Source organism: Aspergillus novofumigatus (assembly GCF_002847465.1).
Source record: "Aspergillus novofumigatus IBT 16806 chromosome Unknown P174scaffold_1, whole genome shotgun sequence".
In the NCBI taxonomy this organism is placed as follows: Eukaryota; Fungi; Ascomycota; class Eurotiomycetes; order Eurotiales; family Aspergillaceae; genus Aspergillus; species Aspergillus novofumigatus.
The window spans coordinates 3300682-3321453 of record NW_020194274.1 but is presented as its reverse complement, the minus strand read 5'-3'; the positions used below and the strand labels follow the sequence as shown (position 1 = coordinate 3321453).

At 49.5% G+C, this 20772-nt stretch overlaps 7 protein-coding genes across 7 annotated transcripts; 1 reads left to right on the top strand and 6 right to left on the bottom strand.

The window, feature by feature from the left end:
• Positions 1-646: 646 nt before the first annotated feature.
• Positions 647-3611, bottom strand: P174DRAFT_437473 (putative intracellular protein transport protein (Sat1)). The gene is made up of 4 exons (XM_024826311.1): positions 2825-3611; positions 1693-2766; positions 1298-1636; positions 647-1241 (listed from the first exon to the last, which is right to left on the bottom strand). The coding sequence occupies exons 1-4, from the start codon at positions 3360-3362 to the stop codon at positions 748-750; spliced, it is 2445 nt and encodes an 814-aa protein (XP_024687632.1). The 5' UTR covers positions 3363-3611; the 3' UTR covers positions 647-747.
• Positions 3612-3839: 228 nt separating this feature from the next.
• On the bottom strand, positions 3840-4889 carry rrg9 (mitochondrial ribosome assembly protein RRG9). The gene has a single exon (XM_024828680.1). The coding sequence runs from the start codon at positions 4797-4799 to the stop codon at positions 3957-3959; it is 843 nt and encodes a 280-aa protein (XP_024687631.1). The 5' UTR covers positions 4800-4889; the 3' UTR covers positions 3840-3956.
• A 1333-nt stretch (positions 4890-6222) lies between these two features.
• On the top strand, positions 6223-9569 carry P174DRAFT_362586 (WD40 repeat domain-containing protein; the record flags this gene model as incomplete). The annotated part of the gene is made up of 4 exons (XM_024821872.1): positions 6223-6762; positions 6823-7094; positions 7154-7972; positions 8039-9569. The coding sequence occupies 4 exons, from the start codon at positions 6223-6225 to the stop codon at positions 9567-9569; spliced, it is 3162 nt and encodes a 1053-aa protein (XP_024687630.1).
• A 334-nt stretch (positions 9570-9903) lies between these two features.
• On the bottom strand, positions 9904-13745 carry P174DRAFT_447590 (uncharacterized protein). Its single transcript, XM_024828679.1, has 18 exons — positions 13630-13745; positions 13319-13558; positions 13214-13267; positions 13112-13162; positions 12910-13052; positions 12603-12858; positions 12475-12548; positions 12342-12429; positions 12237-12288; positions 12152-12187; positions 11879-12083; positions 11699-11826; positions 11491-11636; positions 11130-11444; positions 10930-11081; positions 10756-10881; positions 10425-10706; positions 9904-10359 (listed from the first exon to the last, which is right to left on the bottom strand). Exons 1-18 carry the CDS (start codon positions 13718-13720, stop codon positions 9973-9975), a joined length of 2826 nt encoding a protein of 941 aa, XP_024687629.1. The 5' UTR covers positions 13721-13745; the 3' UTR covers positions 9904-9972.
• Positions 13746-13793: 48 nt separating this feature from the next.
• Positions 13794-16577, bottom strand: acuM (gluconeogenesis transcription factor RDS2; the record flags this gene model as incomplete). The annotated part of the gene is made up of 7 exons (XM_024831522.1): positions 13794-14231; positions 14288-15233; positions 15288-15594; positions 15704-15721; positions 15863-15885; positions 15993-16254; positions 16281-16577. The coding sequence occupies 7 exons, from the start codon at positions 16575-16577 to the stop codon at positions 14180-14182; spliced, it is 1905 nt and encodes a 634-aa protein (XP_024687628.1). The 3' UTR covers positions 13794-14179.
• Positions 16578-17333: 756 nt separating this feature from the next.
• On the bottom strand, positions 17334-18352 carry P174DRAFT_416733 (uncharacterized protein; the record flags this gene model as incomplete). Its single annotated transcript, XM_024824526.1, has 5 exons — positions 17334-17489; positions 17546-17650; positions 17704-17868; positions 17919-18003; positions 18093-18352. The coding sequence occupies 5 exons, from the start codon at positions 18350-18352 to the stop codon at positions 17334-17336; spliced, it is 771 nt and encodes a 256-aa protein (XP_024687627.1).
• A 652-nt stretch (positions 18353-19004) lies between these two features.
• Positions 19005-20671, bottom strand: P174DRAFT_36186 (basic helix-loop-helix domain-containing protein). Its single transcript, XM_024821817.1, has 2 exons — positions 20448-20671; positions 19005-20388 (listed from the first exon to the last, which is right to left on the bottom strand). Exons 1-2 carry the CDS (start codon positions 20509-20511, stop codon positions 19109-19111), a joined length of 1344 nt encoding a protein of 447 aa, XP_024687626.1. The 5' UTR covers positions 20512-20671; the 3' UTR covers positions 19005-19108.
• Positions 20672-20772: the final 101 nt, after the last annotated feature.

The following is a 20772-nucleotide window of genomic DNA, read 5'->3' as shown; positions in this document are numbered from 1 at the left end:
TCTGAAAATGTGACTGATCTGCGTATGCGTTGCTAAGTGCGAAAATGCGCCTACATTCCAATGCCAGAGGGGTTAGCTATCGAGCCGTATCGGGTATTTCTGATCTCTGGAACCTCGATCTCACTAACCGGAAGAACGACGAAAGCCAATGCTTGGGGAGATTCTGGACGGTCGGCTGAAGAGGGAGGGGCAAAACGCGAGGAAATAAATGTCGCGTTTTAGAACGCACCCAGGCACCAAGGGGGGGAGGCTAATATCTCCGATGCGGACGATGAAGAAAATAAAAAAAAGCAAACAACCAGATTAGCTGCAGGAAACGCGATGATCAACAAGCAAGCTTAAACTTGACGATATGACGAGTAGACTACCTTAGACCTGGACCTGGCCTTCAGCTGGCCACAAGCAGGAAATCCGATCGGATCCCACAAGCGGAGCAGTCTGACAGTCGGGATCCATGGATGCCTCAAGGGAGCAAGACGGAAGGCCCCATAGGTTGCCCCAGTGACCACCCTCACCCAAAGACTTCACTTCCCTACCTTAACGGTGATGTCAGACTCGATTATCTACTAGGTGCAGTTTATCAGATACTAATTTTGATATATTTTGAGCATTAAGGAGTTATGGGAATTTATCATGTTGGTGACCGCTACAATACGAGTATCCAAGAAGACCATGGGGGGAATTAATCCGATTCATTTGAAGCGCAATGGGGTATGATCAACGCTCATGCAAGAAGTACATATGCCTCTAGATAGAATAACCCTCGTTCTCTTCCGGGAGCCTTTCCCGAACAGTTTCCCCGTATACCGTGAAGGGGATTGCGATCTCAAAGGACTCACAGCCGAGGTTCTCCAGGCCTGACATAACCTGCCCACGGTCGTCCTCGGAAACCACTTCAAGCAGCCTAGCACCAGAGAGGCCTGTCCTCAGCTCATGGTGCAAGCTGGTAGTCACAAACTCGAACCGTAGCTCCCATTCATGGTTGACTCCGGTGGTGATGATAGTCGGTGTTGCGGAGACGGGAACCGCAGGACTGAAAACAACTCGAGTGGAATACAGCGTATTCTCGAAGAAGGACGCATGCACACGCCGTGTGGCTCGGTGGATGCTAGCGTTTGACCGAACTGCCAGTGAGGATGCGACCTTCTCGAACGACTCCAGTGTGGCCCGCAGGGCGTAGCATGGAAGTGCGACATCCGTGAAATCAACTGTGGCGGTGATGGTTTCGCCCAGTCGATGTGCTGGCCGATTGAGCACCACCACAGCGATCCGACGCCCATTGCGGGCAATTTCAAACCGGTTGGGCTGCGCGCTGTGCTGATTGCTTGATTGCTTCGCAGGATGGCCAAGTCAATTGCGTCTTTGCAGGAAAGCGGGCCGGCCAACGGTTCATAGCTTGAGGAACGTCTTGCGTTGACAAGGTCTGGTGGCTGCAGTAGATTTTTGCGAGATTGTTGCTCGAGGAGTTCATCTACGTAGGAAAGAAATTCTGGTGCTGACGTCCATACGTGCCCGCTAATGCTCTTATTCTTAGACACTGGCGGCGGCGGTGTAGTGCCTATTTTCTGGACCCTGGCTTCGTCTCGAAGAAGTACATAAGGGCTCATCAGGTTATGTCCGAGGATCTCTCCTTGACCTAAGAGAAATTAGTCACAGGTGTCAAGTAAGGACAGGACGACCGATAGAACTTACTGTTCACTCCGCTGAAGACACGGAAGGGGATGGTGATGCGATTCACGCGCTGGGGTTCGTTAGACCCACTCGGCCTTTGAGTACCTATGACTAGATTATATGATATCTTGATAGCTTTGCCCTTGTGACTCGCAGGGAGTCCCTTGGGAAGAGTGAAGGAGAAAGAATAGGACTGTTCTTCTCCTGGTGCTAGTCGCAGATCCACAAAAAGAAGGGACTGCGGGGTGGACAACAAAGGTATCGATCGTGACGAAGTAACGCCACGCATATCACGAAGACCATCGAGTTCATTGTTGGATAGAAGACCGCTTATGGACTCCTCTATCGCATTCCACTTGAAAGCACCCCAGAACCCTCCACCTTTACGGCTTTTGTCGCTGATGGAGGCGGATCCACCACTTAGCGTACCAGCTGCATTACCTTGACTGCCAACGACCCCTTTTCGTTTGACTTCTTCAAACGCTGCTTGATTGATTAACGAGCCATCGACGGTAAAGGATGCGCTGACTTGGGCATAGCCCATGAGGAGAGTTTGGCCGTTGGATAGTCTCGGCCCCGTATCCACACTCGAGAAATGACGCGCGTGACGAGGGCCGCTCGGGCGTTGTGTATTTGCAGAGTAATTCGTGTATTCGGATTGAAGTGTCTCTGAGGAGTTGTCGCTGGCGGAGTAGAACTCGCCGCTACTCCGATGACTTCCGCTCAGGCTGGATGTCGAGATTATTCGTGTAAGCTGGGGTAGGTGACCAGGTGCAGGCATTGCTGGACTTTCCTTCCCATTTGATCGTCCAGTCGACACGGAGCCAGGATTCTCATCAATGGATGTTGCCGCAGGAGAAAGAGCCGGGCGATTGCTAGGATCGGATGTGGGAGCAGGCGGGAATTTGAAATCCATAGGCGGCAGTTGAGGCCTGCGTCCAGGTGTACGCGGTGACCCTAAAGGCTGAATGGGTCTCTGCCCGTTGGATCCGGAGCGACTGACCCTGCTTGGCCCATCCACGTCTGGCCTCAGATTACCCGGGAGTTGGTTGGTGCCAGCCTCTGAGGCAATGCCACGGACGGTATTTCGCCCAGCTAAGTAGCAGAATGCATGAGTATCATTGAACGTCAAGTCAGGTAGGGCGAGCCTCACCTTTTGCGAAGCCATCTTCATACCCCTCATACCTTCTAGGTACGACTTGCAAGCTCGCAGAACGACCATGACCCTTCCCCGGCCGGGAACGATTGAACTGGAACGATGACCTCGGGGTTTTATCCCCAGTTCCTTCGCTTTCAATTGACAGTATAGACACGGAGCGCTTGTGCTGGTGCCCGGGGTTTTGGTTATTTCGCGGGGTGGGAGGAGGAAAGCTGTGCGAGCCGATCAACGGAGAGCTCAACGACGAGGATACTCGATGCGAAGAACTCTTCCTGGGCGCAACGGGAAAGGAGCGGCGGTGAGGACTAAACAATGAATTTTGAGGAGCTTTCAATGAGAAGTAGGAGTCGGAGTTAGAGGCCTGCGCATTGCCAGCGCGGGACTGCTTTCGCTGATGGGAAACCTGCCCTCCATTGTTTGTCTCCACGTCTGTCTCTGCCACGTTCTTGAATGTGATTATACATTCCACATCTTCCCCTGCAAATATAGTCTGGTCTTTCCACTTCACAAAGACCTGTATGTCCGATTGCATGGCGAGGGTCGCAGCGTCACCATGTGGGCGGTGGAGGAAGAGGTGGAGGGATATAGGAGTCGGGGAAGTGACAGCGGGTATCAGCTACCACTCACTGTTTTAGAATTAGCGGAAGTAGTCTCATGCATACGCCAGCATCGACATGCTGTCATATGCTAAACGAAGCAGGCCATTTTTCTAGTGTTGTATGGTTAGAGGGCAGAGGAAGAGCTGGATGAGCTCTGATCGGGGAGCAGTCGGTTGGTTCCATTGACGGAGAAGACGCCTCGGACTGCTGCGTGGCGCTACCGCTCAGCTACCATGGGGTTTGCATCTACTTCTACAGAACATTATTGGAGAACTGCGCGTAGCAATGTATTGTCTCGCGTCTCTCAATCACTACTGAAGAATCCTCAATTAATTCTACTACTCATCTTCGAAATTCCTGAAGCGGAAGAATCTTTGAGCTCATGCAACTAATAATAATCACGGGAGCCAGGAGAATTTAATGCAGGGTGCTTCTATTATTAGGATATATGATACACTATAATACATAGAGATCGACCAAACGGAGTCTCAAGCAGAACGCTGGGTGAACATGTTGGACCAAGCTCCTCAAACAGGCTTATCATACAACACCTTTACGTCCGAGAACTTATCTGCGCTGCGCTTTGGACGCCTGAGACCCAGCTCAGACATCTGACTCCAAATGCGATCGTGTCTTCTTTCCCATCGCTCTCGTCTTTTCTCCGTTTCTTCTGGTGAAGGCCGCCATTTGCTCTTCAAGATCCGTCTGATTGCTTCCGGAGAGACCTGAAACTGCTCAGCTAGCACAGGAGTCGTGAAGCGATCCGGTGCAACAGCGTGTAGATGTCGGATCCCTTCCAGCGCGTCGGGTGATAGCTTCTTCGGCGGATTCCAGCCCTCCTTGAATTTCTTCTTCAGGGCTTCCTTGTGGATTTGCCACGGCTCTTTCTTTTTCTTCGACTTGGAGAGGACGGAAAGACTGGATGTTCGAGGGGCTTCTGAGCGTTTCTTATCCGAGGACTCGTTTGCAGCTGGTTTTGGTCCGACCGTTGCTCCTGAGGCAGATGCTTTCTTATTGTTCGTAGAATCGGCTCGAAGCGAAGAGCCGACGGCGCCAGAGGGATCGCTAGATGCTCTTATTTCGCCAGCGCCAGTCTTGGCTGGTTCGTCCGGTTGTGGCACACTGCTAACGTTTGCAGCGCTCGAAGGTGGTAGTTTGGATGTAGTAGGTATATCGTCGGCCAGAGTCAGCGAGCTGAACTGTCGAGGCCCTCTGATCCTACGATAGGCCAAGGGTGCTCGTTGCACGGCGAAGAGACTTTTGTACTCAGAACGAGGTCCAAGATCGGCGGCGAACTCAGAGCGAAAGACATTTCGCAGTAGGGTGGGAAGACTGAGCCTTGAGGACGCGACACATATACTGTTTGCCATAACAAGGACTTGTCCGCAAATTATACGAGGAAAATAGGCAGAGATCAAAGAATCGTGGCAAGAGGAGATTGTTGTTGATACGGGGTCACAAGGAATAATTCCCTGATCGATTGAAATTCGTTTCCGCCCTAGAACAAATGTCATTTTGGCCTGAGGCAACTATCCTATCATGTGACTGTTCAGTTCATGTATGCCTACACAGAATAGACAGTGGAGTCTCATGCAGGCCAGCACTAGGGCATTTGAAAAGTAGAAGTAAACATGGTAATGATTACTAGAGCAATCCTTGTATATACGCTATGATTGTTAACTATTCTTGTGTGAAGCTCAATGCTTTGATTGCTGTCAAATGCATGGGGGCAGGGTCAAGGCGGTAGATACCTAAGGCACCTCTGGCTTTGGACTGTTCTGAGCTTGGAACCCTGGAAGCCTTAGGCTAACCTTGTCTTGAAAGCAGCATTATCCGGGGCCGCTGGAAAATTGACTTTTATGCCAGTGGGTAATGTATGTGATTGAGGATCTCTAGATGTACATGGATTCCGAGCATTCTGTAATCCTCCTGACTCCTAGACTAAAGTCTCCATCAACTCTCATTGACAATGAAAGTTAAGTAAGGAGACCTCAGTTCCACAGCTCAGATTAGTTTAGTGTAGATCACCGCAGCTATCTTGATGGTTCCCGCGCCAATCTACGCATCTATAGAGCTTTAGAACCAACCTAGTCTACTTTCAGTACTAGACGACAAACTAAGATGCCCGAAAGAATCGGCTTCAGGACTGAAAGTTCAATGATCATATGAGATGTCATTCTTCGAAGGTCAGGGCTTGGGGAACTGCTTGTCACTGTGTCATACCCACATTCCCATTCGCCCATCCATTCTCTGCTGGAGGGATCACTGGAATGAGCTGCTAATGAACTCGACCTGGAGCTCCCCTCCTTGACAGTGTGTGGGCGCACTGTGTGGACGGGTGTATTTACTCCTGCTTTATCCCTATCAGTAAACCTTTTCTTTTTCCTTCTCATACTTCTCTCTTTGTCTGTGTCACTCCTTTCAATACGCATTGTGATTTGTTTTCCTCTCTCTAGGCCTACGCTCTTTCTCGACCTTACCGATCACTCTCGTTCATTCTTTTCCACCACTCTTCATTCAGCTGAACTCAAAGCTGTGGTGATCGCAAGACAACTCTTTTGCTATATCCCATTCTAACACAATTTGGCCCTCAGCAAACTATCGCTTTACTCAATCGTTATCGGAATTCGCTTACAAGCACGACTGATAAGGGTATATCTACTGGATGGTTCCGTTGACAGTACGGATTAGCTTTGACAGGTGATCCCAGCGTCACGACAAATGCAAACCGGGCTTTTTAGCACCCTCGGGGGAACGTGAATATTCGCAATCTGAATTCCGCTTTTGAATGGGATGGCGAGTGGTTCATTGACAGCCAAAAGCAAGAATGCTGGCCCGGGTTCTTCCCTACGCATCACCCCTTCCAATTCGCCCGGTCTGAGAGCTCCCCGGTCACCTAACAAGACCTCCTTGCACCAATCCACCCTTTCCCTCCGGACTGTTATCGGCACGACTACGACGGACCCGAACGGCTTCTCAAGCCACGACCAAAGCAGATCGTTTGCGCTATGCGCCGGTTCGGCGGCCATCCTGGCAGAGCTGGACGATGAAAACAATGTAAACCAGCGCTTTTTCAAAGCACGACCCTCTGCGAGCAGCATCAATCCCGTTACGTCTTTCTACAACCAATCCACGCCTCCATCGACGCCCGATACTAGAGCAAAATCGATATCCAACATCAGAGCAAATGCGCACAGTAACACACACAATGGATCTCCGTCCAGTGACCTGGCCGAGACTAGCAGCCCGCGATCCTGGTCATCGAGGGAAAGGATAAAGGCGGTTACCAGTGTGTCACTCAGCCCAAATGGAAGATTCCTTGCTGTAGGAGAGGTGGGTGGCATTTTCTGTACACAAGTGAAGAGCGTGGGTAGTCAGCTAATCTGAAAACAGACTGGATATAACCCTCGAGTCTTGATCTTCTCTACGGCGAAAGACGCGTCTCCGGAAGTTCCCCTGTCAATTCTCACCGAGCACACCGTCGGCGTTCGCAGCGTCTCCTTCAGTCCTAACTCCCAGTACCTCGCCACCCTCGGAGAGGTGAATGACGGTTTTCTCTTCGTGTGGGCTGTAAGTCTGAAGACCGGATCGGCCAGGCTACATTCGACAAATAAGTGCATCAACATTGTTCGCCACATGGGCTGGACGGGACAGAGTCTCGTCACGTATGTTATTAGACTCAATCCCTGCTCGTTACCGGTAGCAAGACTAACTAACTCGGCAGCGTCGGAGTTCGACATGTGAAGGTATGGCGCCTCCCGGAAACAAGACCTGTATCGCCATCGAAGTCCCGCCTGAATGCGGATCCGGCCATTAGCTCCCTCAGCCTGGCCCCGAAAGCCCTTTCGGGACGAAACTGTCTCCTCGGGTCTTTCGGAACTTGCGTATTCACCTGTGTCGCAGGCATATCAGACAGTGAAGCTGTAGTAGGCACCGAGGACGGTGCTCTCTGCCTCCTGGACGATAGCGAGGTATCTCCAAGACTATCCCTGATCAGGTACGTGGGGTTCGGCATCTCCTCGTTGACCATTGATCCGGATCATGGTTACCTCTGGGTCGGTGGTCGGGAAAAGAGGATGCAGAGGTTCTCATTGGAGTCACTTCGGCCGTCGAGCCCAATTTCGCCAGAGCCTTCTGGTCGAACCTCAGCGAGTAAAAAGACCAAGGGACCTGCGATCACTTGTATGGGATCCCTCGGATCACATCTAGTGTCTGTCAATTCCAGCAAAGAAATCCAGATCCATCGGGTAGAGTCGATAAGTAATGATTGCGAGAGACCACTTGCGATTGCCGCTCATAGAGATGCGGTCCTCGGCATTTCTCCGTTACCAGACCTCAACGAACTCCAAGCCAACTTTTTCACGTGGTCGTCCAACGGGACCGTGAAATTTTGGGATACAAAGGGCAGGTGTAAGGACTCTAGAACAGTCACGGTAGAGCAGCCTTTGGGCAGTGACGAAAGTCAAACAAATGAGTTGAAAATCTTGAGGGCGACTCAAGATTTGAAGTTGTTCGTGTCGGGAGATAAAATGGGTGTTTTGAGGTATTTAACCAACTCCTTCCACTGAAACAGAAAGCATAGGGAAGTGGAACATTGACCTGAGCTTAGGGTCCTTTCGGGACAGTCATGGAAATGTGTCAATCAGATTCGGGCTCACGAAGCAGAGGTCACTGATGTGGCTCTTCACGTGGACTCCGACTCCTGTCTCATTGCCAGTTCTGGTCGAGATCGCATGGTTCAGCTTTTCCGTAGCACTGAAGAAAGCCTGGAACTTGTGCAGACCATGGACGATCACGTCGGGTCAGTAAATCAGTTACTCTTTATCAAGAACGGCGAGAAGCTTCTCTCGTGCTCCTCAGATCGCACCGTGTTCATTCGAGAACGCATGACTCGAGAAACTAGCGGAGAAACAGCTGTTGCGTATCTGGCATCCAGGGCTGTCACGCTTAAGGCATCTCCGGTTTCCATGACTCTATCTACAGAAGACCCAAATATCCTCATCATATCCACTGTTGATCGTTGTATACAACAGTACGATCTCGATTCAGGGAAGCACATTCGCTCTTTCCGAGCCACCGATTCGGATCCAAGCGACACAGTGGTCATGACTGCCTTGAGCATGGCTTCCCACATTCCAGGAAAATGTCCCACGTTGCTTATAGGAGTCGCAAGCACGGACAAATCAATTCGCGTGTACGATATGGAACGCGAAGCGCTTCTCACTGCCGAGTTCGGCCATGCCGAAGGCGTGAGCGATGTATGCTTGCTGACCAGAGATTCTGACTGCAGCGGGAATCCTCCTAGTCGGACTCTGGTTAGCGCTGGTATTGACGGTGTCGTCATGATATGGGGTTTACAGGTGCAACCACAGCAATCTCAGGATTACACCCAAACCAATCTATCAGAGGAAGAAGTCGACAGTGCGTCGAAAAACTCGACGGTCTCCAAGCCGCCTCTGCGCAAGATTCTATCCAAACACGAGCTCGCTGGATTCCAGCGGCAAGACAACATCACAGGAACCCCAACTCCTGTGCGGGACTCCTCACAGTCACTGGCTCGCAAAATTTCTAGAATCTCCCTCACACCCTCTTCCTTGAAGAATGAAAAATCAGCACCGACTACACCTTCTCCTTTCTCAAGGTCTGACCGTCGCTCTCCCCCTTCGCACTCTCGCCTTCAGAAGTTGCGCAAGTCTCCATCCCCAACTAGAAGATCCACACCTGGTAAAAAGCTCAGCAACACAAACAATCATGCTCGTCGCATATCACTGGACTTCCGCTCCCGTGCCAGAAACTTGTCCAAGAGCGAATCTGGAAGTCTAAATTCATCTACGGAGCAGGTTTGCCGCACATTGAAGGCTTACCGGAAAAAATTGAATACGTCCACAGAGCACCTCCACTCCCAGAAGGACCTGGAGCGCGAACTGGACCTAACACTTCGAGTCCTGGCTGCTCGACCTAAAGCTTGTGGAAATGCTGAGACCGAGACCGACAGCAGCGGAAAGGAAAATGACAGGAAACAAAATTCCTTACAAAGTCCACATCGAATGCACTCGGCTCCAAGCTTGCGCCAAAATGGCACTTATAACCGCTCGAGAATTGTATGTTCTAATGATAATGGTGAAAATTCGAGCGAATAGCGGATCCGTTGCTTCAAGTCTCTTGCATTTCTCATGCACCCATCTGTTCTCTTTATTTCTTTCGCCTTCGCCAGCACTCCTATTCTGGGTCAGTCGCATAGGTTTTGTCCGACATGGCATATCACCCTTTCTGCCCATGGCATAATGCTGTGTTTCATTTTCGGTCTTGCCGTTAGCTACGGCAAAAGATTGATGGAGTTGGAGGTTGGATTTATCACAATCTTTTGCATCTTATTTATGGATAGTGGCGATTCAGACAGATACTGGAAGCAATTTACAACGAAGCATTTCCTAACTGGCCCCATGGTCTGGGCTTTCTTTGAACCTCTTCAACCCTAAGTATATAATCGAATGTGACTACTCCCGATGTGAGATATATAAGCGAGGAAACATCAACCGTACCTCACATAAGTTTGGCATAATTTTGCCTCAGCATTCTTAACAGCGCGCCACCGTCATCCTTTATTAAATCAGCCAGTGTAAAAGCAATCTCTCCCCATTTTCGACAGTCCTCATCCGCCGAGGCAAGATATAAATCGACCGCTCTATTAAAAGCCATGGTTGCCAGCCATTTGAGCTCGTCGCTCGGATATACAAACGGCAAGTCCGTGTCTGCTGAGTTATCACGAGCTAGCACAACAGCTTGGTGGAGGACTGACTCTGTCAGCGAGTAGTCTTTCGCCTCTAGGGCTGTTTGAAACAGGCACCGTAGATACCGGGGGAGTTTCTGGTGGAAGGCCCCAGCGTCGAAGGATGGAGACGGAGAGGAGTGGAAGATGCAGATTATATCCTGTGCATTTGTTAGATTTAGTCCTGACATGCGAAAGGTTGCTCTGATGGACTGAGGGAAAGTACCTTGACGACCTGTGCGATGTTGGGAGCTGGCGTCCCAGAGCGGAGGATGCAGTCTAGGAATACTGAGCAGAGCTGGTCATCGAGGATCGTGCTGGTTCTCTCGATTATGCTCGGGATGTCGTTCCACTGTTTAAGATCGATGGCCGCTTCGAAGTCCAAGGCGAGCAGGGGACGGTACTTATGCGTCCATACCTCACGTTCGGGTGCGGTTTTGCATGTATCAAGTTGGGCTTGTATGTGGGTTTCGAAGTGCTGTACGGATTGACGGATTTGCTTGTAGGCCTGTTGTTGTCAGTCCGCTGTATCTCGAACAGATGGGTTAAATAACGACCTTCGCAGATGAGGGGGTATGACCACGGGCATCGGCTATCAATTTGCTGCATTTGATGTACTCGGCGAGGAGATAGATGAAGATTCGGTCTTTGGTTCCAGTCTTTTTATGGTATAGGTCTGTGAACTATGCCGATGTTAGAGGATATAGTATCATTCTCCATGTTGAGGTTACCTCGAGGGATATCTCTAAGAGGTGTAGGACAGTCTCTGAAGGGGAGGTTCTATGTATGTCAAGGGCTATGTTGTAGCTCTTCCTCGCAAACCATTCTAGTTCACTGGCTGAGTAGAGTGGCAATCTCCCTTCGTTGTTGGCACGTTTCAAAGCTATTTCGGCTTAGTATTCGACATCCTATGGATTGCGCTGAAGCTTACCTTCCTCAAATGTGGATATGAGATGGGCTATCGAAGCCGCATTGCCGCGGTCCTCTGGCGCCAGGAGTTGAGAAAGCAAGATTATGCAGTGAATTAGCTCAGTGACCATTGCCATATAGACGGGCAACACATACTGGAACAGTGTTGAGACGGGTACTTCTCCAAGGGAATTGTCATCCATGCCTGTTATAAGCTGCTGAAGACATTCGATCGTAAATCGAGTATTTCCTGACCGACGAGCCTCTGCAGCACATGAAAAGAGATATATCTTTCCCTCTTGCCCTAGCTCACTCAACGACGTAAGACATGTTTGCCCTGTAGTTCGGTTAGATATTGACAGAAGAGCACTTCGCAGACATACCAAGAGTATAGTCATCATTTCGTAAAGCTACCCCATACAGCATGTACAGCGTAGATGCTGAGGCTTTGCATTCTTCAAGGTGTCTCACAATGACTTTATGCCCCTCAAGTGTGCTTGGATCATCCCGAGAGCAGGAGATCAGCTTCCTGTAAGATCTCGTTGAGTAATCTCCTTGCATAGAAGGCTCCCCGGCCACAAGAATGCCTACCTTAGAATTTTGCCTTTACTGTCCGAGGATATTTGGAATAAGGGCTGTTCGAGGAGAAATTCACAGCATCGCTCAGCGTGTGATATGTCTCCGTTAGACATTGCTGTATCAATGTGTTTCCAGACTAGCTGCGTCAACAGTCAGCAATTACAATCGTATACTGGTTGTACATGGATTCACAATCAAGCAAGCATTGGTTGTCCCTTCACTCAGAGATTGGAGTCCAAACTCAAGGAGACTTTGAGCCACATCTTTCATGACGGCGATGCAGTCGAGAGCACAAGGATAAGATTCGGTCAATGCCCGAACGAGGCTGATGAAGACACGCTCTGTCCATGCTCTTTTGTCTGAGACAGCAAGCTTGTCATGCAACAGCTGCTTGATCCTTTCCAGGAACAGCTGGGCCTTTCTTGTCAATACCACTATGCCAGACGATAATGGATTGAAGCCTACCTGAATTCCTTGAGCTTATGGATGAAGTATAGGATACTATTTCTGCTTAGCCGATGAGTATGCCTGAGTATGGAAAGTAAGGTACTTCTTAAGATCAGCATCGTTGAGCTCCAGAACGGCAATGGCGCGCCGAAGGACTGAAAGACTGAGTGAGTGGTGGCACACATTCAGGAAAGGGTCGTCTTCTTACTTTCAGCATATTCATCGTAGTCGGAGATGTTCTCCTTGCTGTAAATCTCGAGTTGAAGGACTTGAGCTTCAAAAGCATCATCATATTCCTGCAAATTGTCAGCCGAGGTATGATACCTTTTTCTTCGTCTTACACTTTTCAAACACGCTACTGCCCTGTCGCAATCAAACTTTGCGTCTGCAGAGTCGAGATGAAGACTGACCCAAACTGCAAGGCATCAGTTCACCCAAAAAAAAAAACCATATACTCATGATAACTTACCGAAAGCAACTAAAACCCGGAGCCTTTTATCCTTCAGATCCGGATTGACTTGTTGGGTTTCATGCTGAAGGAGCTCGCATGAGCTCAAAGCTCGTTCAAGCCATCGAGCTGCCACATCAAGCTGCCGACGTGAGATTTCCTGTGCCCCAACTTGATAGCAGATATCCATAACAGTCTCCAAATGTCCGCCTCGGCTCGCTTGCGGGACCTTGGAGAATAAATGCTCTGCAATATCGGATCTACCTTGCAGCCAGGACTATGTCATCAAAGTCAGCTATGCGAATATTATGCGTGAAATGCTCATTACCAAGTAGACACGCAGCATGTAGTATTCTGTCATGTAGGTTTCTACTTTTGCTCTGTTCTGGCTGCTCTGGTTTCTACACATATCATTCAAGCGAGTAGCCGCTATGCCGATGATCTTCTGGCTCAGATCCAACTGTTCCTGATCTGGATTGAATGTCATCACCAGTGTTAGAGCAGCCCTGTAAGGGATAGATGAGACTCACCCATGCAAGTGCGTGCTGCTCTCAAAGCGAGCTCGAAGCTTCGGCTGTTGCCTAGAGAAAGACTTCAGAAACTGTCACGCATTCACGCAGGTGGACTCATACCTTGATTGTGGGCAGACGCGGCACAATCTAGCATTGCAAAAGCGAGAGCTTTCACTGCGATGGTTAGAATTGCTGCCGAATAAGCAACTCGTGAAGATGTCAAACCTTTACTCAGTAGCCTCAGCTTGGAATTGTCAGCAGAGATTGCCATGAGTTGTGTGCATGTATTCCATAGCTTCGTTCCTTCAGTATCCAATTGACGACGGATGGTTGACGAGGGAGCTGCTGTGAACGAGGGTATATCGCCGAGATAGTTGTCGAGAAGTTCGATAGATGTATCTGCTATCTGGGATTGTTCAGAGGTGCTTGCATTGGAGAGCCAAGATTGTATTTGCTTAGCGAGGGCTGAAGGACGATAAATGATTAGAGATCATAGATGGAGAGAGGATGGGGGGTAGATTATACTGCGGCCTTACCTAGGACATTGAGTGAACGTTCTTCAAGATCCTTGGATGTCATTGTCCCGAAATCACAACGGTTGCTACTGTAGTCGGACGGTTGGGACATTGACTGTCTGCCACTTGGGTGATGAGAAGCAGCGCTTCTACTGAGAACCTGGCGGTATATATGGAGCAGAAATCTAGATGCAAGAACGCAGTTGCTGGATGGTATTATCAATTTCATAGGAAACTGGCGTTCACCTGACTGGACTAGTCCAGAATCAAAGTTCAAGGCACATGGACATGACAGCATAACCACTCCGACACTCAATCAATACAGTTCAGTTCCTCGAAAAAAATCAGAGGGATATGTAACATCATTTTCCTTGATACCCGTGCAAGCGTCACAGGAAGGATATCGAACAACGTTCTCTAGTAGCACTGATATGGACGGGTCCTAGATCATAAGAGAAGCAATAAGAAAAAGGACGAGCGCGAGAACTATGTACCGGAATAGTTCGAACAACAAAGCCTGGTTCCCCTTAGTACGCCCGTAGATAGACCAATTTTCAATTCCAGATAACAATCATTTGCTTCTGCGTTGTGACGGTAAGAAGTTGCCAATGATGAGTGAGGGACTAGGAGTACTGTCAGCAAATCCTCACGCTTGCAACGAATGTTCTTGAGCACTCACATATTATGATTGTCCCTCCGAATTGTGAAAGAGAAGCAACATGGAATCCCATTCCCTGGATTACTCGAATTCGGATTCTTTAGTGTGCAGCTTGTGAGCATTGCCTTCTGAGTGTTGTCGAATGCAATAGCGCCGAATTTCTCCCAGTAGCTCACCAGCTGATCCTCTACAATGATCTCGTGGATTGCCAGCTTGCCATCTCGCAGACTCTCTATTGGCACGCCAATAAGTTCTGCCATCTCCTTGTTGCCGCGGAAGATCTCCCCTGTCCGCCTCCAGCAGCAGGCGGGAATGGCCATGCTGGCAAAGACACGGTCATATTCCATCAGACTCCGTTCGAACCACATCTCCACGAGAATGAGCTCGATATCGGTCAGACTTTGCATTCTCTCTCTAAATTTAGGTCGGAATTTGTCCAGCTGCCGTAGAATCTTCTGCCGAGACGACTGCTTCATGTTCTTCTCCATATATTGGTTCAAGCGAGCGTAGCCTTTCACATAGTTGAAAGGTTTCAGAAGACCAGCATCGTATTTCGCCTTGAGAAGCTTATTCATCCGCTCTTCTGGTGGATCTGAACCTGAGGGATCCGCCGCAGTCATATAATAAGTCTCTCTTGCCTTATCGTTCACCACTGTGGAGCTTGGAACTTGAACCGAATCGTTCTGAGGTGGTTGACTCTGCGTTGGCTGAGGAGGCTGAGCTTGCTGCAGTAAAGCCGTATTATCCAGATTGGCCATTGAATTGATCAACGTCGGATCGGAGTATATCCCTTGCAGATTATCGCTCGGGAACATCCCCCCGTCATCTAGCAGGCTGCTGCTGAGAAAGTCTCCCAGGAGGTTGTATTCGTTCGTGACTTCCGGGGCATTGAACATGTAAGACGGGTGGAAGGTGTGCATATCCTGGAATTGGCTTTGGCCTCCCAGCCAGTCGTTGTAGCCCAGCACTGTTCTATCATTAGCACCAGTCAGAAAATAGAGGCAGCCGCCTTAGGACTTACGTTGTTGGGAGTTGGGGCCTATGCTGTTTTGCGCAGAGGAGGAGGGGATGTTGTTATGCTGCACAGCACTGACAGACGAAGGGGGAAGAGCGATAGTCCCATCGGGAAGGATTTGCTGTCCGGCAGCATCTTGAACATCAACGTTTCGAGGCATGCTTTGAACATTTGAAAACTCATTGCTCGAATGACCCTCCTCTTCAGCAGTCGAATGCTCGTGTTCGCTCCGCGCCCGCTTTGAAGGCTCCCTGGGTTCGTCATGACACAAGTGGCCTATGTTGCGCTTTATACACCGCGTGCACGGCCGCTCCTATATTTCATCCACGTAGAAAAGTCAGCTAAGAACCTTTCACCCAAATAGAAGCCTGCGACACATTTCACGGAGGCAAGCTGAAGAAAATGGATCAGGAAGGTCGTACCGAATCGCAAGTCATATGCTGTGACACATAAGGAAGCACCCTGCCGTTAGCAAATGAATTCCCGCCAAGTAGGCCTTATAGTGACGATTGAGAGTCGCGATGCAGGATAACGTGGTGGGTCAAAGATATACGGGGCCAGTAGGTAAGATGTGGGCTTACCGATCGTCGACAGTAGACGCATGCTGCAAAAGCGTTGGCACGGTGGTCAGCAACGTGGTCTAAGATGCGAACGCGGAGAGCGGCCGCTGCCAAAATCCCTGCAAAATGCATAACAAGGACAGTATCTTACCATGATTAACTTTGCGACGCTTCTTGGGGCTGGAGTGAGTCCCCGCGGCGTTATTGTCAGCTTTCATCGGTGGTGAAGCAGTATTCTTTGAGCCGGACTCCATTCTCGATGAGTCGCCTTCCGCCATATTCAGTTTGACATTCTCCATTGTACCATTACGCGGCTGCTCATCCGGGACTGTGCCCGTCTGCGCGGCGCCGTTCTCCGTCATCGATCGCTTTGGTCTGGCCGGGCGCAAAGCGGTTGCGCAAAGTTCGGCTCGCTGATGTCGCTGTTGGTGGTAGGAACACGAAGGAGCAAGTCCGATGGCGACCTGCAGACATCGAAGATCACTTTAGAGGAAGATAAATCAGACGCATTTGCAGGAGCAAACAGCAGGTGCCTAGCTGCGAGCTGAGGGGTGCGACGACGGCGAGCGATTGTGATCGCCTCATGCTCAGATTTCCCCGCCGAGATGACTACTGACGGCTGGGCGGGCTGCCCGTCTTTTTTCCCGGGCTCCTCCGCACTGGGGAACCACCGCGGCGGAACTGTTCCTGCTTTCGGGATGTGGTGCCTCGGGCATGAGCTATTATTGCAGTCCATCTACCTATTATATTATCGGCCATCAGCAGACGAAAGCTGCATGGCCATGTGCTACAGGCTACCTCGGTCTGAATCACGCTGTGTTACACAAACTTGGTACATACTAATATTTATCGCTTCTGCATATTTGAAAATTGAAAAAACTTTGAATTATAGTAGAACCAAGTTCTACGCTCCGTTCGGGTATGCGAAGCATGGGGTATCATAGGAATCCACAGAGGCAAACCAATTCTAATCAACACCATCTATCCCCTAGTCCGTAAGGGGTATGCTCCCATCTGCTCGGCAGACTAAGGCTGTGGGTGGTCATTCCCATGCAACCACAGAAGATCGTCACAATTTGACGTGGTCGGGCCGAGGTGGCTACACCCCATTTGGCGCTGTGTTAGGCAAAGAAAATATCTAGGTACATAGTACCTTCAACTGTACTTCATCGGATCCGAATCCTGCTATGGGCAGCTACTCGCACTTGCGACCTTTTCTGACAAAGTGAGGCCCTGATTCCCCCGTTTCAGCTCAAAGCTGCTGTTACACAATTGCAGATTGGATGCGAAGATCGCGCATGATTCTTGTAACGTGGACAAGTGGGCGGGATGTTCTAGGCCGTCTTGAAGCATCAGTAACACCAGTTCGGGTGGGTTTGCCACGAATTCGGCGTTGAGGTTGGTCTGTGGAAGAGCTTCATTTAGGAGCTCAAAGCCAGTTTGACGGTAATAGACTGAGTCAATTTGGTTGCGGTAATATAAGGCACTTCAGTCAGGGTGCTTCAGGTGCTGAGAATAGACTGAAGGCTGCTTCCGATCGGGTGAGTGCGTCCTTTAAGCCAGTGAGAGGGGCGACATTGTTCTGCATCGATTTCAGATGGCCGTTCAACTGTTTCAACAAGCCTGAGATTTCCGGATCGTTCTCCAGCTAGAGTCGGACGTTAGCAAAATGTCAGGCAATTGTAAAACCTATTTGGTCCATACCTCATCAAAACCTGATTGTGAGTCTTTTGCTTCTAGAATTGTAAAATGAGCCGCTTGGCCCTGAGTCTTGGGAATATCATCGAGCTGTCGTAGTGCCGGATGCTCCTTCAAAAGCATGAGCGACATGTTCTATGCCAGAACCGTTCAAGAGGACTCACATTCTTCATCTGCCGTTTCCTTTCCGCTTCAGCTCGATTCGCGTTTTTCTCCATCTCCTGCAGTTGCTTCGTTTCTTTGGCGAGCAAGGCCTCTTCCTTCTCAATTTCTGACTTCAAGAGATCAATACTATCGGTCATAGTCGCTAAGCTAGATTCAAGAGACACCTGGACTCAACATCAGTATGGTACAGAACTATTCACGAGAAATCACATACATGCTCAGTCAGCGCCGCTTCATAGTCAAACACCGACTCCTTCGTGACAGGAGGAAACGGCATTCGAGGAAGTCGCTTCCCCAGACTTGAAAATAGAACAAGTCAGTCAATAGCCACCATACGTCTTGCAGTCATGATCACGCGACAGATTGCAATGCTCAATAATCAACATACTTCCTAACAACTGCCTGCACAGCCGCCTGCGCTTCGATGCGTTTTCGCTCATTCGGCTGCCGCACGATAACCGGTCGTTCAAGCGCTCGAAACATATCACGGATCTTGTCTTGAACGGGCTCTGGGAGCGTTGTCCATTTCGACTTGATAGTCCGCTCGGAAACCTGCCGGACTTGGGGCTTCAGGTACGCGAAACGCTTGTTGCGCGCTGCATCGTCATGCGCGTCGCTTTCTGTGGAACGCTTTCTCTTTGGGGGCATTGCGCTGTTTCTTGACTCCTCAATATGGAAATCAAGAATAAGTTGTGGATGATGGGATACAAAAGGAGTTTGTTATTCAAGTCTGCCAAGGCGGGCTCTTGGCTTGCTTTGATGTGCCACCAACAACGCGCTACGGGTACTATCACATGCTTGATCAGCTCCGGACTAACCATTGTTGAGTGGGGCACAATCAACATCTGGAAACGATATCGCCAGATCTATCTATGGAGTACCTCTCCTACATATTTAGTATCTATTGCATAGCACGAGAACATCCTCTGCAAGAGAATGGCTCAAGGTCTATCACCCATGGCTACTTTCCACATTATGACAACAGGTATGAAGCTATATCGCACCCGAGCACTCTCACTGCCGACGTCGTCTGTTCTATATCTCTAAGCTATCAATATAAACACTCGGTGCGACCTCAACCACGCTCTCAACATATCGTAGATCAATGTATACACATTGGCCTGGGTCTAGTAGTATTTAATACGATATCGAGATATGTCAAGGGTATAATGCTATATACCAGTATTGTAAATTAGAAGAAACAACATTATTTGCCAGCAAGTGCAAATGTTGCCGGTATCTGATTCCAGATCTGCTGGAAGGGAACGCCTGCGTTTTCCTCTGGGAAATGTGCACACTCTCAAATCGCTAAAACGCTTCAATATAAGGAAGTCGAAAAGAAGACCATGTCTTGCAGGGGATTAGAAATGAAAAGATATCGTCAACGCGTAACTTGTTCGGTGATTATCGGGGCATCACCAAGCCGTTCATCGTCTTCAGTTCTGCTAGTTGTGCTTTGAGGATTTCGTTCCCTCGTAAAATATCCTCGAGCCAGTCAGCAGCCTGTGTGAGCATTGCGCTTTTGCTAAAGCCCCCGCCTTTCAGCCCAGGCACGAGTGAACATAAATCATCAAAGCCTTGCCGAATGAGATTCCTGCGCTTTTGTTCGGACAGAATGTGATTGTTCCTCTTCTGCTCTTCTGTGAGATTCTCACGGGCAGCTTTTCCTCCTTGCTGCAGCTTGGGCTTTCGGATTGTGTCATTTGATGTTCGCCTTGGTTTGCCACTAGCCGAGCTCTTTGACCGTCTTGATCTTGGTCTCGTGCTATCTGCGTCGGAGTGTTCATCGTCTTCTTGCTTGATCGAGGTCCTTTGTCGTTTCTTTGGTTGCGAATAGTCGTCTATGGTGTGATTATATTCTCTTTGTAGGCTGTTAAGCGGAACTTGCCCGACGGACTCTCCCCAATGAGAATTGTAACCACCTGCTGTCCGCTCCGGGCTAGGTGCCCGAGTATTCGCAGCGCTGCTTTGAGGTTCAAGGCACTCCAAATTCCCAAGCAACTCTTTTGTTCGCTCTTCTTCATTCGGTTGATCAGGCGGCGCGATGTAACCTTGGTCCATAAAACTAACATCAGAGCCCCAGTGGAGTGGGCGTACCTTTGCTGATGCTTGCTGTTCGGGGGAAATCGGTTCCCGAACATCAAATAGCATCTCCGAGGTATGGAAGCCAACAGGCAGACGCGTATGGGGAGCGCTTGGCTGTTTGGAAGATACGTGGTTGCTGGACTGCTGATTATTACCGTGACCGTTTGAAACAGAGTGACTGAAATTGAGCTCCGGCATGGATGGGAATTGCTGTTGTCCGAATCCCGGGTTGATGTCAGACCCTGCCATCCCGTTCTGATAGAGCATGGAAGCCGCGGCAAGTATGTCAGAGTTCGCGCCCTGGTTATTCGGTACGATGCCAGGTTTCTCTATTCCTCGATGGGAAAGTGACGGTTGTCCGAGCGAAGTAGTAGAGCCTTCAAACGTAGGCGGCAGTTCCGTGGACCACTCGAAATTGACCGGATCAAGGAATTTATTGGGCTGGTTGCGCAGCCAGAAATCATCTGTGAAATGACCCGAGTTCATCGTAGTGAAGAAATTATCCAGCATGTTCGATTCATTGTCATCAAGAAGTGCAGGACCCGGAGGTGGCGCGGGTGCAGGTTCGTATGGGGTGTCCATGGGCGATAAAAACGAATCTGAGACGCAAAATCATTAGAGATATAGCAATATAATAATTCCTCTGAAAATTACATACAACCAAAGGGCCCGAGTTGGGTGTCATTCTGCCCAGAACGGGAGTCGGGATCTTTCATAGTCATTGTAATGTGTAAAGGAGCGACGGATTGGAGGATTATCGTGATAAAAGCCTCGAAGATGATTGCTGCCTTGGTAATCTCAAGCAGGCCTGAGAGAGAGACAAGATGCGCATGCCTCGAATGGCCGTAATCTCGGATCGCAAACACTAGACACAGCCGAATATGGGAGCGTGCGATTTGGACTATCCCAGAGATTTCGAAGGAGCAAGAGTGGCTAAGGAAGATACTGCGCCAAAGAACAACCGAGTGTTTTCTGTTCAGATA